At 37.7% G+C, this 17,067-nt stretch overlaps 1 protein-coding gene across 2 annotated transcripts in view; it reads right to left on the reverse strand.

Moving 5' to 3' along the window:
* Positions 1-17,067, reverse strand: part of LOC139966530 (interleukin enhancer-binding factor 2 homolog) — a 177,404-nt gene that overhangs the window by 143,509 nt on the left and 16,828 nt on the right. For both annotated transcript variants that reach the window (XR_011792687.1, XM_071969651.1), the window contains exons 10-11: positions 14,045-14,221; positions 11,414-11,501 (exon numbers count right to left, since the gene is read on the reverse strand). Coding sequence is in view for 1 of the 2 variants with exons in the window: in XM_071969651.1 (XP_071825752.1) it covers positions 11,414-11,501; positions 14,045-14,221 (265 nt within the window). In the remaining variant the exon portion in view is untranslated. The remainder of the gene's footprint in view (positions 1-11,413; positions 11,502-14,044; positions 14,222-17,067) is intronic.

A 17,067-nucleotide genomic window follows, 5' to 3' on the forward strand; every position in this document is an offset into this window, starting at 1 on the left:
GGGTGTGTGTGTGTTGGTGGGGGCCGGGCTTCAAATAAAAAAATGTTTGCTGATACAAAGGGCTGATACAAAGGGCTGATACAAGGGCTAACAATACTACAGTACTACTGTAGGAGAGAGTGTTTGCGGTTAGGGCTGATACAAAGGGCTCACAATACTACTACTGTAGGAGAGTATGTTTGTAGGAAGATGAGTTGTTGGGATCTGAGGTGGGATCGGTCTTACAGTAGTTGAAGGCTCTCTCTCATCTCTGTAGGTAAAATCATCTTGAAGGGCACTTACATTAGAATGGTACAAGATTTTGAGTTGCAAAACCAAGAGGCCTTGTAAGATCAGAAAGGTTACTGAATGTTCAAATTGGACTCCTGTCATCAAATTGAAGTTCCTGTAGATGGACATATCACCATCAAGAAAGCTTTCTCACTGTATATAATCACTACTCTGTCTGAACTGACCAGCAAATGTTCTTAATAACGGGTAAACTTTGGACGTATGGTGGCCCTCCGTAGATGCTTGCTCTTCCTTAATTTTATGACACTTGTTGATAATATAGAGCATGTGAACTCCAATGAACCAAAACAGATGAACGGTATTGTCACAATCATCAGTAGTGATGTGAAATTTGAACATTACTCCATGTCACATGTTTAGAGGATATATGCCAGTGCTCCTTGGGGTTGTAAGCACTGTGCAAAACAGTGATGATCTTCATTCTTTTCCACAGCAAGTATACTGTCTTACAATACGTAAAATGTCTTCAAGGCAAACCAACATTTTGAAAAGTCTGATTAACCTAGATCTACATAATAATGAAATATAATACAAACGATCTTGTGTAACCTTTCAAAACACGAAAAAAAATCAAAAACTGGGCTCTGTGACATAATCATACTCTTAATAAACTCTTTAATACTTTCTCTGTGGTTCTACACAGCCTCTGTAAACCTGAGTTCAATACACACGATTCAGCTACACCTCAATCCTCTATGAGTCTCTCTTCTATCGTAATTATCTAGTCTTACCAGACATCTAACTTTTACATGCTCAACATTTCCTACCACAGAAAACAAAGCTCAATTGTTCTAGTATTATTATTTTTTATCTCTTTCATGTCCAATATCCCCTCTTGATTTATGTTATTGTTATGGGAGCTCCTTAAAATTTGCCAAGTAATGTTGTTTTGTTATATCGTCAGAAATCATATCAAAACGAGGAATATTGTATAGATTCTCTTTAGCCTGACAGAAAAAATAATGTGTAAAAGTAAGTTGGCCTGACGTTTCGATCCTAGCAGGATCTTCTTCAAAGGATAAAATACAATGAACCAACAGGTGCTGCAGCGGCTACGATACCAGTACTAAGCTGACGACAGTTTGACAAATTCACCACGACAAGAATTGGCAAAGAAGGATATCAGTCATTTCCATCAAGCGCTGTTTCATTCTCAAAGAAGAAGAAAAAAGTGTAAGATATGACAGAGCAAGGCCTGCATTAGGTGTTCGTTGGTCTACACCTGTAACATTCAATGAACTCACATTATCTGTGGTAATGTCTGAGGTAGTGAATCATCCATAAAATTTGGTTTACTTAACTTTCAGAGGATGCACTGTGTGTGTGTTAGTTCATGACACATACAGTAGTGCATTTTGTAGCAACCTAGTTGCTTTACTGGTTGACTATTGTATGTATGTATGTATGTATGTATGTATGTATGTATGTATGTATGTATGTATGTATGTATGTATGTATGTATGTATGTATGTATGTATGTATGTATGTATGTATGTATGTATGTATGTATGTATGTATGTGTGTATGTATGTATGTATGTATGTATGTATATTAGATCCTCCTGCAAGCAGGAACTCGCGAAGAAGCCTAATTGGCTTATCAAAGCCGCAAGCTGACCGAAGTCAGTCTCTCACATTCATATTTAACGTCCATGATTATGAATTGTTAATTGTCAACAACCCTGTAACTGGACGACATACATTAATCTGGGAGTGACTCGAACCGGGGACCTTATGATTGAAAGGCACCGGTGTTAACCACTGAGCTAACACTCCACGAATTATTAATTCCATAAAGTTAAAAAAACTAAAACTACAAAAAAGAAAACAAAAAAGAGACTTGAATAGAACATACTGTAACAATACAAAGCAGTGGTACTCTGTATCATCACTATGACAACCATTTGAATCCATAACTTGATCTACCAATAATCTCTTGCCAAAGGAGCTCATAGTTTTTATTATAGAACTGTTGCAACATGTAGCAAAAAGTTACAAAAAGTCATTATTCCATTTGGCAGATTGGATTACATGTGCTTTCCTATATATGCAAATGAACACTTGAGGAATTCTATGACACCTCTAGAACTATGGGTGCCTGAATTTTTAATAGGTTTTCAATAATCTGCCGCCATCGACTAAGGTGTAAATGCAAATCTTGATGCTAAAATATTGAAGCTATTAACACGATAAATACGGGCACAGTCTCCAATGGCAACAATTAATGTCACCCAGAGTAATGAACAGAAAAACAAAGAGAAAGTCAAACATTCCACCTCCTAAAGGCACGATTAATAGGCCAGCCAAATTGATAACATCTGAATGTGAATTTTACAACATTTTAATTCCTGAAACAGAATGAACTAATTTCTTAGATTTCTTGGTTTTATTTAATTTTGGGGATTTTGTTATACAACTTGCATTTTCTATGAGAAATGCTGGAGTTTATAGTTGAGTATGCTTCACTTTTAAATGTCATAAGTGTGGCATCAAATTTAATTACTATAATTCACCATGTTAAACCACTTTCTTATAGTAAGTGAACTACAAGTGGTGAGTCCTCTACAAAAGTCAGGTGACCGTTTGATGTGATACTATAAGTGCCATGAGCACCTTCGGGCGGATACCAGCGCTATACAAAGTTATTATTATTATTATTATTATTATCCTAGCACACAGCATCTAATTATGTCATCCAACAAATGATATTTCATGGCTATCAACAATCACCCTTCAACAATCAACAATCACTTCCTTCAACACATTTCCCTTGCTCCCTACATTTCTCTTCCTTTCCCACATCCCCATCACTTCCAACATCCCCTCCCTTTCCCACATCACCCCCTCCCTTTCCCACATCACCCCCTCCCTTTCCCACATCGCCCCCTCCCTTTCCCGCGTCGCCCCCACCCTTTCCCGCGTCCTCCTTAACACTCTTAAACTAATTTTGGGCATGCTGTGCCACAGATCTTCCACACTTTCCTTCCAGTCATCAGATTTACTAAACTAATGAATTAGTATTCTACACAATCCTACAAATTAAAGTATTTCTTTTTCTCCAACAAGAGGCACAATTCCTGTAATTGATAAATAAGTACATTAGAACTAAACTCACTTATGCCCAAATTAATTGTATCCGACAGAATCAGTGCTGGGCAAATATTGTGGCACTATAAACGCATCACGCTGGCAAATCCTGTTGTGTTCATGCCTCCTGGCACATTAGGAGACATTTCGCCACAACCACAATCCAGCTGCACTTGATGCCCACAACATTTTCACACATTTATGGAAACAGAGAATAAAAGTATCTCTTATCCACTTGTCAATAACAAATCACCAAATTTTGGCCAGCTATCTATTTGTCTCTATTTTGAACCTTGTAACTGAAATTTCAGACTGAGGCCATCAGGGCAATGTGAAGTACTGTGAGAACTTCCTGTCTATCTAATCCCTGTCCATATAACTACCCACAGTAGGAGGGTGTTAAGTTAATGGTTCATCTATATTTCATGACCAATCCTCTCCAAACTTGCCACGTTCCAGGTTATCTGGACGGAAATATTTCAACTAAAGTTACTTCCACCATGCAGAGAGAGGGTTAAAGTTTTGGCATTAATCACCAGTCACCTTCAGGTGATGCTTCCACTTCAGTGGAGATATAAAAAAAATAAAAAACAGAACAAGAAAATACATATATATGTTATACAGAATATATTTCGGGCAATCACACATTTCATGTACACAATGTCTCCACTCTTCAATTCACAGCTCTTTGTATTCAGAGAAGGAAATCCCCCCCCCCCCCCCCCAAAGCTAATGTTTTTTTGCTCTCCCTGAGAAAGTGACAGCATCCAAAAATGAGGAGCATCTGCAAGAGATAAAATTGCTATAAACTTCACAGTATCTTTCAATTTATTGTCAATCTCCTTTTTTTTTTCTTTTACTGCCTTCACAGCTGTATAAACACATAGATGTTAATATCCATGATATCCCACTAAACACATGTGGACGTACACATACATACATATAGCTATATCTATATATATATATATATATATATATATATAAACATATACAGGTATATATATATATAAACATATACAGGTATATATATATATATATATATATATATATATATTCCATCTTCGTGTATAAATCCCACTGAAGACTTTCAAAAAGCAATGAACCTGTTGGGTTACTATGGTAAACGTCAATCAAGTCCCTTGGTCATTGACATTCGATATGGCAGTTACATTAAAACAGCAAGCAATCAGCAAGCATTCACACCTTCATGCGGGCCGCAACATGGCTAATTTCGGCTTGATTGATGACTTTTTGAGACACTGATACCAAAAGTGGGATTTGACAAATTCATACTGTCAGCAGCATATCCTTAAAAAAGATATTAACTGAATCTTGACACCAGAAAACGGGCAGATGGTAACCAAAGAAATCATAACATGACATGACGAAAGAGAGTCAACATGGAACGTCCGCTAATGAGAGTATAATGTGTTACCGGATACAAGTGTACACATGATATGTCAGTAGATTAACGTACAGTAGATAGCACTCGAGTGTCTGATGTTAACTCTGTATCGTTCATAAAAGTTACAGTACCTCTCTGCAGACAGCAAACTGAATATTGTGAATAAAAAACAAGAATTAGGACAACCGTCAGTTTCTGATATTGGACAGTGGTTAGGGGACTCAGTACTTGTGCACACATTTTAATGGGTTTTCTCACCGTATGTATCAGACTGTATCGGAGGTCCTTACCAGCTGATTCAGTACTCTACCAAAGAGAGCACATTGACCTTAAAAGTATTTGACATATAATCATTCCACTCAAATGTAACAACATCAGCTTTGTTAAGCTGGAAAAGAAAAAGCTGGAAAGAAAAATAGCAACTTTCTGAGAAGTAAGTTTGAAGTTGCAATCATACTGTAAGTCTGCGAGAAGCTCTAATCTACAAAGTCAAGATGCTGTTCTGGGTATCATCAATGTGCAGTGCTCCACTTCTTACCCAGAATCACTCATGGTACTGGTGAAATTTTTTATACAAAACGTGTACTTGTTTCATTTGATCCCCAACCCCCCTCCCCCACCCCACCCCAAACAAAAGGTTGCTATATGGTAGATATTAATACCGTTACATGTAACAGTGATAAGCAGTCCCAGTAGGGTAGATCTGCTATGAACTACAGCGACTTTTCCAATATTTCAGACATCTCTTGAGACACCGCCCTTGCAACAAAGGGAGCGTCATCGAGTATAGGTTTTGTTTAAGGCATATTTGATAGTGAGAGAATAAGATACCACGCAAATAAAATCACATGGCTTGTACATTGCCAATAATCATGATTGTAATCAGGTTGAACCCATACGCGTCTGACACATATCCTACAATACTTGGTGATCATGGCTCCCTGATGTCTACTTTAATAAGACTTCCATCAAGGCGTATTATTCTAAGGAGGTAGTCTTGGGCGATTTGTCATTACATCTGTTTGTTTACCAATCAGCCTAAAGTACTTTCAAACTCGAATGGTATTTTCGACTAAAGGGTATACCGCAAAGCATGACACGATGATAACCATAAAGAAAAAGAACAAAGTCACAGTATTTGTAACAAGTGATACGCAGGGCAAATTTTGTCAAATATTACATTTTTTTTCCACAAATTTCTTTCCAATATATTTGATACTGATCCAATGTTATCACCAGTTTGAACAAATTGAGTTCATATAGCCTTTCGCTCTCCTTTGAAAGCTGCCACAAGGATAAATGCTTGAGACAATTCATATACACTGCAACCTCTTAAATCATGATGCTATTCCCAAAGACTAAAAATGAAGTATACATATGGTTGGGTATTATAATAATAGACTGGAATCTAATTTAGTTTAAGATAATTTTCGATTTTTCGTCTGGAATTTGTATCACAAACACACACACAAAAAATTATTCTGACAATTGACACTTAGTGTACAATAAACCTTGACGAGTCCCTTTCAAACTGTCATCTAGAGAAGACACGGAAAAAAATGAAAGAATAAAATCCTACAAACGGCATTGTTAGAGAGCAAACTTCAGCCTTGAATTTCTTTTACGATGTCCTCCCTCCAGCTCATTTCGTTTAATTTTAAAATTTTAATCTTTAAATTTGATAGCCTGCATCATATCCTAAGTTTGAAGTTTGGAAAAGCTTCTTAAATCTACATATTATGGCCAGAGGTATTACCTTTCTAACACAGCCAGACTTTGAGAATTTTTTTTTCCATATTTTTATCAATTCTGTGAATGGAGAAATAAATAAATAAAACAAAAACGGGTCTGTACATTATATTCTCCCTTTTTCGCGAGGAACAGAGACAATTCAAATTAGGTTTACGCCCATCTCGAAGTCTACTTCATGTTTTGCTGCCGAGAATTTAGTGCATCTCAACAGACAGGAGGAGGAGAAGATGAAACTATGTTAATCAATCAATCATGTGTCACAGGTTTAGTTTAGACATATCATCAGGACTGGCAGATTGGCTGTTTTTAGTTTAAAATCCAATTAATAAGTTCTTACACAATCAAGGGGTGCAGTGAGTTGGGTTCGCTGAGGATGTTTCATGATACATTGATGTACGAGGGAGGTTTATATTATGCAGGCTAGCAGTATCAGGTGCCATTTGAGGTCTTTCGGAGGACGAAACATTTCATTATCGACATCTAAGAATCATTGACGACAAATGCAGACTTGTCTGTACATTACACAGAGTATCTATATGAAAAAGAGTATCTCTAAGAATTCAAAGAGTATCTACAATACAAAGAGTATCTCTAAGAGTTCATAGAGTATCTACAATACAAAGAGTATCTCTGCAAATTCATAGAGTATCTACAATACAAAGAGTATCTCTAAGAGTTCAAAGAGTATCAACAATACAAAGAGTATCTTTGAGAATTCATAGAGTATCTACTATATAAAGAGTTACTCTGCGAATTCATAGAGTATCAACAATACAAAGAGTTACTCTGCAAATTCATAGAGTATCTACAATACAAAGAGTCATTCTGAGAATTCATAGAGTATCTACATTACAAAGGGTATCTCTACAAATTCATAGAGTATCTACAATGCAAAGAGTCACTCTGCGAATTCATAGAGTATCTACAATACAAAGAGTTACTTTGTGAATTCATAGAGTATCTACAATACAAAGAGTCACTCTGTGAATTCATAGAGTATCTACAATACAAAGAGTTACTTTGTGAATTCATAGAGTATCTACAATACAAAGAGTCACTCTGCAAATTCATCGAGTATCTACTATATAAAGAGTTACTCTGCAAATTCAGAGAGAATCTACAATACAAAGAGTTACTCTGCAAATTCATAGAGTATCTACAATGCAAAGAGTCACTCTGCAAATTCATAGAGTATCTACTATATAAAGAGTTACTCTGCAAATTCATAGAGTATCTACACTTCAAAGAATCACTATGAGAATTCATACAGTACCTACAATACAAAGAGTCACTCTGCAAATTCATAGAGTATCTACAATACAAAGAGTATCTCTAAGAGTTCAAAGAGTATCTACAATACAAAGAGTATCTCTGCAAATTCATAGAGTATCTACAATACAAAGAGTATCTCTAAGAGTTCAAAGAGTATCAACAATACAAAGAGTATCTTTGAGAATTCATAGAGTATCTACTATATAAAGAGTTACTCTGCGAATTCATAGAGTATCAACAATACAAAGAGTTACTCTGCAAATTCATAGAGTATCTACAATACAAAGAGTCATTCTGAGAATTCATAGAGTATCTACATTACAAAGGGTATCTCTACAAATTCATAGAGTATCTACAATACAAAGAGTCACTCTGCGAATTCATAGAGTATCTACAATACAAAGAGTTACTTTGTGAATTCAGAGAGTATCTACAATACAAAGAGTCACTCTGCGAATTCATAGAGTATCTACAATACAAAGAGTTACTTTGTGAATTCATAGAGTATCTACAATACAAAGAGTCACTCTGCAAATTCATAGAGTATCTACTATATAAAGAGTTACTCTGCAAATTCAGAGAGAATCTACAATACAAAGAGTTACTCTGCAAATTCATAGAGTATCTACAATGCAAAGAGTCACTCTGCAAATTCATAGAGTATCTACTATATAAAGAGTTACTCTGCAAATTCATAGAGTATCTACACTTCAAAGAATCACTATGAGAATTCATACAGTACCTACAATACAAAGAGTCACTCTGCAAATTCGTAGAGTATCTACTATATAAAGAGGTACTCTGCAAATTCAGAGAGAATCTACAATACAAAGAGTTACTCTGCAAATTCATAGAGTATCTACAATACAAAGAGTCACTCTGCAAATTCATAGAGTATCTACTATATAAAGAGTTACTCTGCAAATTCAGAGAGAATCTAGTCTTCAAAGAATCACTCTGAGAATTCATACAGTACCTACAATACAAAGAGTCACTCTGCAAATTCATAGAGTATCTACAATACAAAGAGTATCTCTATGATTTCATAGAGTATCTACAATACAAAGAGCATTTTTAATCATATGAGAATTCTTAAGTCGGGTCTCAGATGAGATTCTTGAAAATGGAACCCTAAAAGGCAAAGAATTAATAGACATAAATATTTTTTCAATGCCAATGAGTTGGGAAATCTACAACAGTGAATAAACTTCCTCTACCAGCATTTGAATCTACCCCTCTGAATGCAGATGCCCACACCTACAGAACAGGAACTGAAATGTTACATACAGTGATTCCAAACTAGAAAAAGGAAGATAATGATTTTGCCATAGACCTAGCTGCTCACCCAACAATACTCAGTCCTGTCTTTGTGACACATTTGCTGACCAACCCAACAACAATTTTGTTATATATATACGTTATATAGCAGCATTTGAAAATGGCGATGGGTCAACAATTTCTAGAACAGTGAAGAACTTTCCTGTGATTTTAATCAATCTTCCCTCTCCCCCTCCACCCCCCCCCTCCATCCCCATGCAGTGGATGTTTGACATATAGCCATCTGTCAAACCGTTGTAACTTTGTAGCCAAAGTTCTGTAGATTACTCATTTTTCTATTTTTTTAGGTACCATGTGCAGGATGAATTGGAGTTTCTCCAGCCACTGACAAACCATGTTGATATCATTTCTCTCAGGAGAAGTCGCTTGAGGGGTTTATCACTGTTTATTAGTGTCAAAAACCTATGGTTTGTAGATTTTATATTTTTCTTTGCTCTTTAATGACCATATTTGGCAGCAGATATGAACTTATTATTCTTCTTGCACCACTAAAATATGTGGCTAGAAGGAAATATACTGAAAATGGTGAAAAATATTAGTTTTGTCACAATGCATTGTTTTGTAACATCTTATTTGATGCAGTACTTTAATGTGCACAAAACAAAATGTCTGTGTATGTGTTTTGCACGAGTACCTAACCATTCCCACGTAATAACTTGTGCTATTCGAAGACGTGATAAAAACAGAGATAAATTCTCTTTAGGTTTGGCTCACAAATAAACATAGTCTGAAAAAAGGAATTCACATGTGCATTGGACGATACTGTATAAGTGAAATTTATATCCCATATGGGACAAACATTGTAACACGCAACAGCGAATAAAATCAAACTTAATCTGTCTTTATAACCATGACCCTAAAAATGTCAAATGACATTATGAAATCATTCACAAAACAAATGGACAAGAAAAAATCAACATTCGAACCAATGAAGCAGATGTGTGGATTGAAGGCATAACTGCTGTCACAATGTACAGTAGGTGAGTGTCTCTTGAAATACCCACAAAGAACAGATATCTAAACAAGAGGTTTATCACCTCAGAAACATGACTTTGGCAGTAGAAATGTTTCATTGGTCTTCATTGCTGTATTCTGTACATGCGACTGTTGGTCTAGTGGCCTGTAGATAGGGCCATTAAGACGCCACACATTGGCTCATTTGCAAGCAGGTCCATAATGATCATAGGTGGATGTGGGGGTGGGTATGGGGGGGAGTACTAATTTAGAATCCGTACCAATCGACCCTACTTCCTAAACCCTAACCATATTCCCTACTTCCTAACCCTAATTCCTAACCCCTAACCCTACTCCTTAACCCTACTTTCTAACCCCTAACCTTATTCTGCCGATTTGAAGTAAGCTTTCCCATTCATATGGTACGGATTCTAAAGTTAGGCCGGGGGGGGGAGAAGGGTGGAGGGGAGGTCAATCTTATATCAAGACTAGACTCATTTTTCAAAACTTGCCTGAGCAGGTTCCTGTTTGAGTGTTACTCACCATAACTGTCCATAAAATACTAATATATTTCCCAGCATATCTCTCTCTCTCATTCTCTGACCAGGTTTTTTTTCTTTAATAAACTCAAGTTAATCTGATGAACACCATTTTATCACCACGGTGAAGCTGTATTGCATCAGTTGTTACAAAACAAAAACAAAAGAAATGCATTTCTTAATGCAGAGATGAGCATTTAAAGGATGTGGTACAAATTGTACATTAAATATAGTCCGTTGCTACAAGATGAGTTCATGAAACTCTCAAAAAGAACGATTATAACGATGACACTGTTTATTATACCAAAAATATAGGTTGAAATGGTAGGCTAGGCTTGAAATGTATAGCCTAACATGCTTGATACCACAGATGTGGCAAAAGTTTTAAAAAAATGAGGCCTGTGAAATATGTCAACGAATGGAAATGTTTTATGATCCATTACAATTTTATTATACTCTCGCTCAATTTAAGGAACCAATATAAATTTTGTCGGTTCAAGTTTGACAAAACACAGATTGTCAGCATCTAACTGTCCCATTTGCTCAATAAATATGCCAAACTTGTATGTAGTCAAATTCATTCATCCATGAAGTGCAAAATATGAGAAACTTTTGTCCAAACAATCAATTATGGTGTCTGGTAAGAATGAAAGGCGTAAGAAGTAGAACTAAAATAAAAATCATAAGTAATATTTTGAAGAAAAGAAGAAGAAGAGAGACACAAACTAAGTCTATGAATAACATGAATTTAGATTAGATTATTAATTACTACTCACTTGGATCGCCCTCGAATCCAAGAATCTTCATGTGGCCGTTATGGGCAAGGATCCTTAGAAGAGTCTGGGCTGTAAAACATAGCTGATCCTGTTCAGAAAAATTAATAATATGATCATGTAGGTACAAGAAATATTAGAGTATAAGTACAATATTTTACTTTAGCAAACTGAGTTTAGAACTTCAATTGTTGTTGGATTTTTAACTGGTCTATCACATTCCTTCAGGAGCAGTAATATATTTACGTAAGACTTTACCTTCACATCTCATATCATAGAAATCTACAGTGAGTGCATCCTCACCGTGCTACAGTGAGTGCATCCTCAAGGTACTACGGAGAGTGCATCCTCACGGTACTAGAGAGTGCATACTGACGGTACTACAGTAAGTGCATTCCCACGGTACTACTGAGAATGCATCCTCGTGGTACTACAGTGAGTGCATCCTAATGGTACTACAGAGAGTGCATCCTCATGGTACTACAGTGAGTACATGGTACTACAGTGAGTGCATCCTCATATTACTACAGTGAGAGCATCCTCATGGTACTACGGAGAATGCATCCTCCTAGTACTACAGTGAGTGCATCCTAATGGTACTACAGAGAGTGCATCCTCACGGTACTACAGTGAGTGCATCCTCACGGTACTACAGAGAGTGAATCCACACGGTACTACAGAGAGTGAATCATGATGGTACTACAGTGAGGGCATCCTCATGGTACTACGGAGAGTGCATCCTCATGGTACTACAGTGAGTGCATCCTCATAGTACTATAGTGAGTGCATCCTCATGGTACTACAGTGAGTGCATACTCATAGTGCTACATTGAGTGCATCCTGACGGTACTACAGTGAGTGCATTCTCATGGTACTACAGAGAGTGCATCCTCATAGTACTACAATGAGTGCATCCTCATGGTACTACAGAGAGTGCATCCTCACAGTACTACAGAGAGTGCATCCTCATGGTACTGCAGTGAGTGCATCCTGACGGTGCTATGTCCAGTGAGTGATTCCTCTTGTTACTAGAAAGAGTGCATCCTGACTGTACTACAGTGAGTGCATCCTCACGGTGCTACAGTGAGTGCATCCTAACGGTACTACAGAGAGTGCATCCTCATGGTACTACAGTGAGTGCATCCTCACGGTACTACAGTGAGTGCATCCTCACGGTACTACAGTGAGTGCATCCTGACTGTACTACAGTGAGTGCATCCTCACGGTACTACAGTGAGTGCATCCTGACTGTACTACAGTGAGAGCATCCACACGGTACTACAGTGAGTGCATCCTCATGGTACTAGAAAGAGTGCATCCTCACGGTACTACAGTGAGTGCATCCTCACGGTACTACAGTGAGTGCATCCTCATGGTACTACAGTGAGGTCATCCTCATGGTACTGCAGTGAGTGCATCCTCACGGTACTACAGTGAGGTCATCCTCATGGTACTGCAGTGAGTGCATCCTCACGGTACTACAGTGAGTGCATCCTCACAGTACTACAGTGAGTGCATCCTCACAGTACTACAGTGAGTGCATCCTCACAGTACTACAGTGAGTGCATCCTCACAGTACTACAGTGAGGTCATCCTCATGGTACTGCAGTGAGTGCATCCTCATGGTACTACAGTGAGTGCATCCTCACAGTACTACAGTGAGTGCATCCTCACAGTACTACAGTGAGTGCATCCTCACAGTACTACAGTGAGTGCATCCTCACAGTACTACAGTGAGTGCATCCTGACGATGCTACAGTGAGTGCATCCTCACGGTACTAAGGTGAGTGCATCCTCACAGTACTACAGTGCAATTGTGTAGAACAGGTGGAAGTCATTATACTGCCTTGCCTCTACTCATTGCATAGATGCCTGGTTAGGAATGTGCTGAGGGATAAATAAGCCTTCAAAGTTCTTATCCAAAGATTCAATGTCCACATACTACTGAGGTTCTGTATTAACAGCATATATACCACAAATGACTGACTGATTTAATCAGTTGGTCATCATTCTCCACCCAAATATATCAACTGAGCTTTTATAAACTGTTGCTAAACATTCCATTCCATTCTACTAATTAATATACAATTCATCAGTCCCTCTGATGTAAATATTTACCTACAAATGGCATTTTGCAGTAGAAAAGCAGTTTGTTAACAGGTTTTTTTTTCTAACCATCATACATAATTCTGTGAAGGATGGAATCAGTAACAGCCTTCACTTCTTCACATAATGTTGTTTATTGGTTATTACAGATATATTCTTGTTATAATCAAAACATTAACTAAGTACTGTCTTAAAATGTATATTGGTTTGCCCTTAATTAAGCATCAACCTGTTTAGTGGAATTGTTTGACCAATACTTCAAATGACTGAATTAATTTTAACAACACTGCTTGACTAATAACTAATCTAAATCTATCAAACAAATAACAGTATGAAAACCTGAAAGATTTGTTTTACAATTGATGTCCTAGTTTCCTTTTTCTTTTTCTTTTGGATCTACTATCACTACTATACGCACTTTTCCCAGACTCCAGCCAAACCACTCGACGGTCTCAGAATCGATTCTGGAAAAGGTCGAGGCTAGGTATGGAAAGGAGTGCTGAGATCCACTTGAAGGGGTTGCCTTACCTGTTGTTCCAGATTCAGAGAGGTATGCACTCGAGTGTTACTGCCCTCGCAAGGATCAATGATTCCGGCGGAACGCGGGAGAAAAAAGCCCGACGCTAATAGGGAGAGGCTTCTCCTGAAAGCAACATGGATGGACAGAGCAGTCCGCTGAGGGTTGTGCATAACAGCATAATGAGACTGAAAGAATAGAAAACACAAACAGCAACGTAACAACAAAATCAATGATAAAAAACGCATAACTACGACCATGTCGGTCAGTGTGTTGGTCGACATCTTACTGGTCATCGAAACTGAAACATATCAGTGCCATACAGTGTACGTACAGTACAAGTCAATAAACTGAATGCTTTGCAACTACAACATTATTTTCCTTCTCTTAGTCATGTCAATGCATTATAAAGTATTCTTAAGTCAGCACAGTACCAGTCTCTTTCCAGACACATAACTCATGTGAAGTCAGCACAGAACCAGTCTCTCATTCCAGACACATAAGTCATGTGAAGTCAGCACAGTACCAGTCTCTCATTCCAGACACATAAGTCATGTGAAGTCAGCACAGTACCAGTCTCTCATTCCAGACACATAAGTCATGTGAAGTCAGCACAGTACCAGTCTCTCTTTCCAGACACATAAGTCATGTGAAGTCAGCACAGTACCAGTCTCTCTTTCCAGACACATAAGTCATGTGAAGTCAGCACAGTACCAGTCTCTTATTACAGACACATAAGTCATGTGGAGTCAGCACAGTACCAGTCTCTCTTTCCAGACACATAAGTCATGTGGAGTCAGCACAGAACCAGTCTCTCATTCCAGACACATAAGTCATGTGGAGTCAGCACAGAACCAGTCCCTCATTCCAGACACATAAGTCATGTGGAGTCAGCACAGAACCAGTCTCTCATTCCAGACACATAAGTCATGTGGAGTCAGCACAGAACCAGTCCCTCATTCCAGACACATAAGTCATGTGGAGTCAGCACAGAACCAGGCCCTCATTCCAGACACATAAGTCATGTCATGACATCACAACACATCCTAGTTCTCCTTTCGGACATATTTTTCAACGTACTCAAGTCAATGCACTTTAAAGTCTTCTTCCCGAGGTACTATATATTCCTATAGATCAAGTCATTGCAAAGGACATCTCCTTCCCCTTTATCATATTTTCCTATTAGTTAGAGTCAGGGCATTAGGAGTCCCCTAACCAGCATATTTGATCGGTTAAATCAATACATGAGGCAAATTCTTTCGGATACATTTTCTTATCAGTCAAGGCAAGGTATTATTTTTATTCCCTGTATATTAATATCAATCATACTGCAGCACAATTACAAAGTTTGCTTGTTGACTAACCCCCCCCCCGTTTGTTGAGCCGAATGGTGACAGAATGTTTGGGACTTTTACTTCGACATATTCTTTCAAATATCTGCAAAATTTTGAATCATTAAGTTACAAACATTAATGGAATTTTAGAACCGGATGGGAATCTAATGTACCACCATGGGAGATGTAGTCCTATAAGTATTAAACAATGGTAGTTGATTACCCATCATCGCAGGAGACAAGATTTTGTACATGTCTATTTAAAATCTATCGGTTTGTTTCATCTTTGCATCAGTTATGCTCTGATAACTCAAGATGTGAGGAATGTCTTTAACAGCAGAATGGAATTATTTGTCCTGCTTGTCACACCATCACTAAGCAAATATACCAGGGAAAATTCAACATAATTAAAACTCTGTCAAGAAAGAAAGGGAATAAATTTTCATTAAATTTTCAATTTATATCATATAGTCATCTATCAATATTGTTGCGCTAAAAAGCTGAGCTCTTCAATGTAGTTGTCTTTCGAGAAAAGGATAAAAATGTCCTATAAGAGTCAAACAAACGTATTTTGGTGGATCGTCATTGCGTGTGTTACAAATTCCCGAACCGTGGTTGGAAAAACAAAAATCACCTTTTTCCATGAAAAATCTGTATATTAAGAAATATGAGACTGTGTTCAGACATCTACCCTTGCAATCAGAGCAACAGGATTGCACAATTTATTGGTTCAGCAACAACTATTGAACACAGCGACTGCCTTTCATGCAAAAGAGCATGCAGTTTTACCGTACCACAGTGAAGATAACACACTAGGGTAGCCTGAACTTTGGAATATTTCATAAAACAGACCAGCAGCTAAGATTATGGAGATTAATCCCAAACAAACTGGTAACATTTTGACATGTATTTACTTTATCTCAAAGTCTTTACAGCGTCGTGGCAGAGTCGGATGGAAGCCCCGCATCGTGGCGGCTGACAGTTATGTAGAGACTGACATGACATTTATGTACGGTATGGTGGGGGTAAGGGTAAATTGCTACCGAGTCACTATCATTAACTCACATGTGGTGATGACCTGTACAGTTTTATGGTTTGCTTTCGTAAAGAACTCATCTCTCCGACTCGGTGAGGAACGGCTCGCCCGTTAAACGTGAGAGAATATCACAGACCATAAACTAACTTCAATCATGCATAAATGTATGTTTTGTACAGGATTGCCTCGACAACATGACCTTATTTTTAGCAACCTCCACGTGAATGTCTGCATACTACATTTGAACTAAAACTTTCATAAAAAGAAACTTTTCACAGTGGATCAGCCGGCATGATGAATTCACAGAATTCTGACGATGACTGGATTGACCTATTTCGGTGTAATGATTCTGCAAGCAATACTTCTAACTACTTACTAAACTGAATGTGGCCTGGATAGTGTTATGTGTCAGGTCATTTGCTTTTGAGATTAATATCAAAGTTTTCCAATCAATTTTGAAGTTTACCGTGACGGCATTTAGGAAGACTCATGATTATCCATGTTTAAAACACATTGCATGTTCTACTAGTAGCTCGATCCCCTCTTTCTGGTCCTCCCATTGGAATCAGTCACAGCATGTTTGTTTTACGAATTACATTTATCCACGTTTCGTGACAATGACGAAGACTGCACATAGTGATGCTGTCAGGATCGATGGCCACCC

This window comes from Apostichopus japonicus, chromosome 4 (genome assembly GCF_037975245.1).
Source record: "Apostichopus japonicus isolate 1M-3 chromosome 4, ASM3797524v1, whole genome shotgun sequence".
NCBI lineage: Eukaryota > Metazoa > Echinodermata > Holothuroidea > Aspidochirotida > Stichopodidae > Apostichopus > Apostichopus japonicus.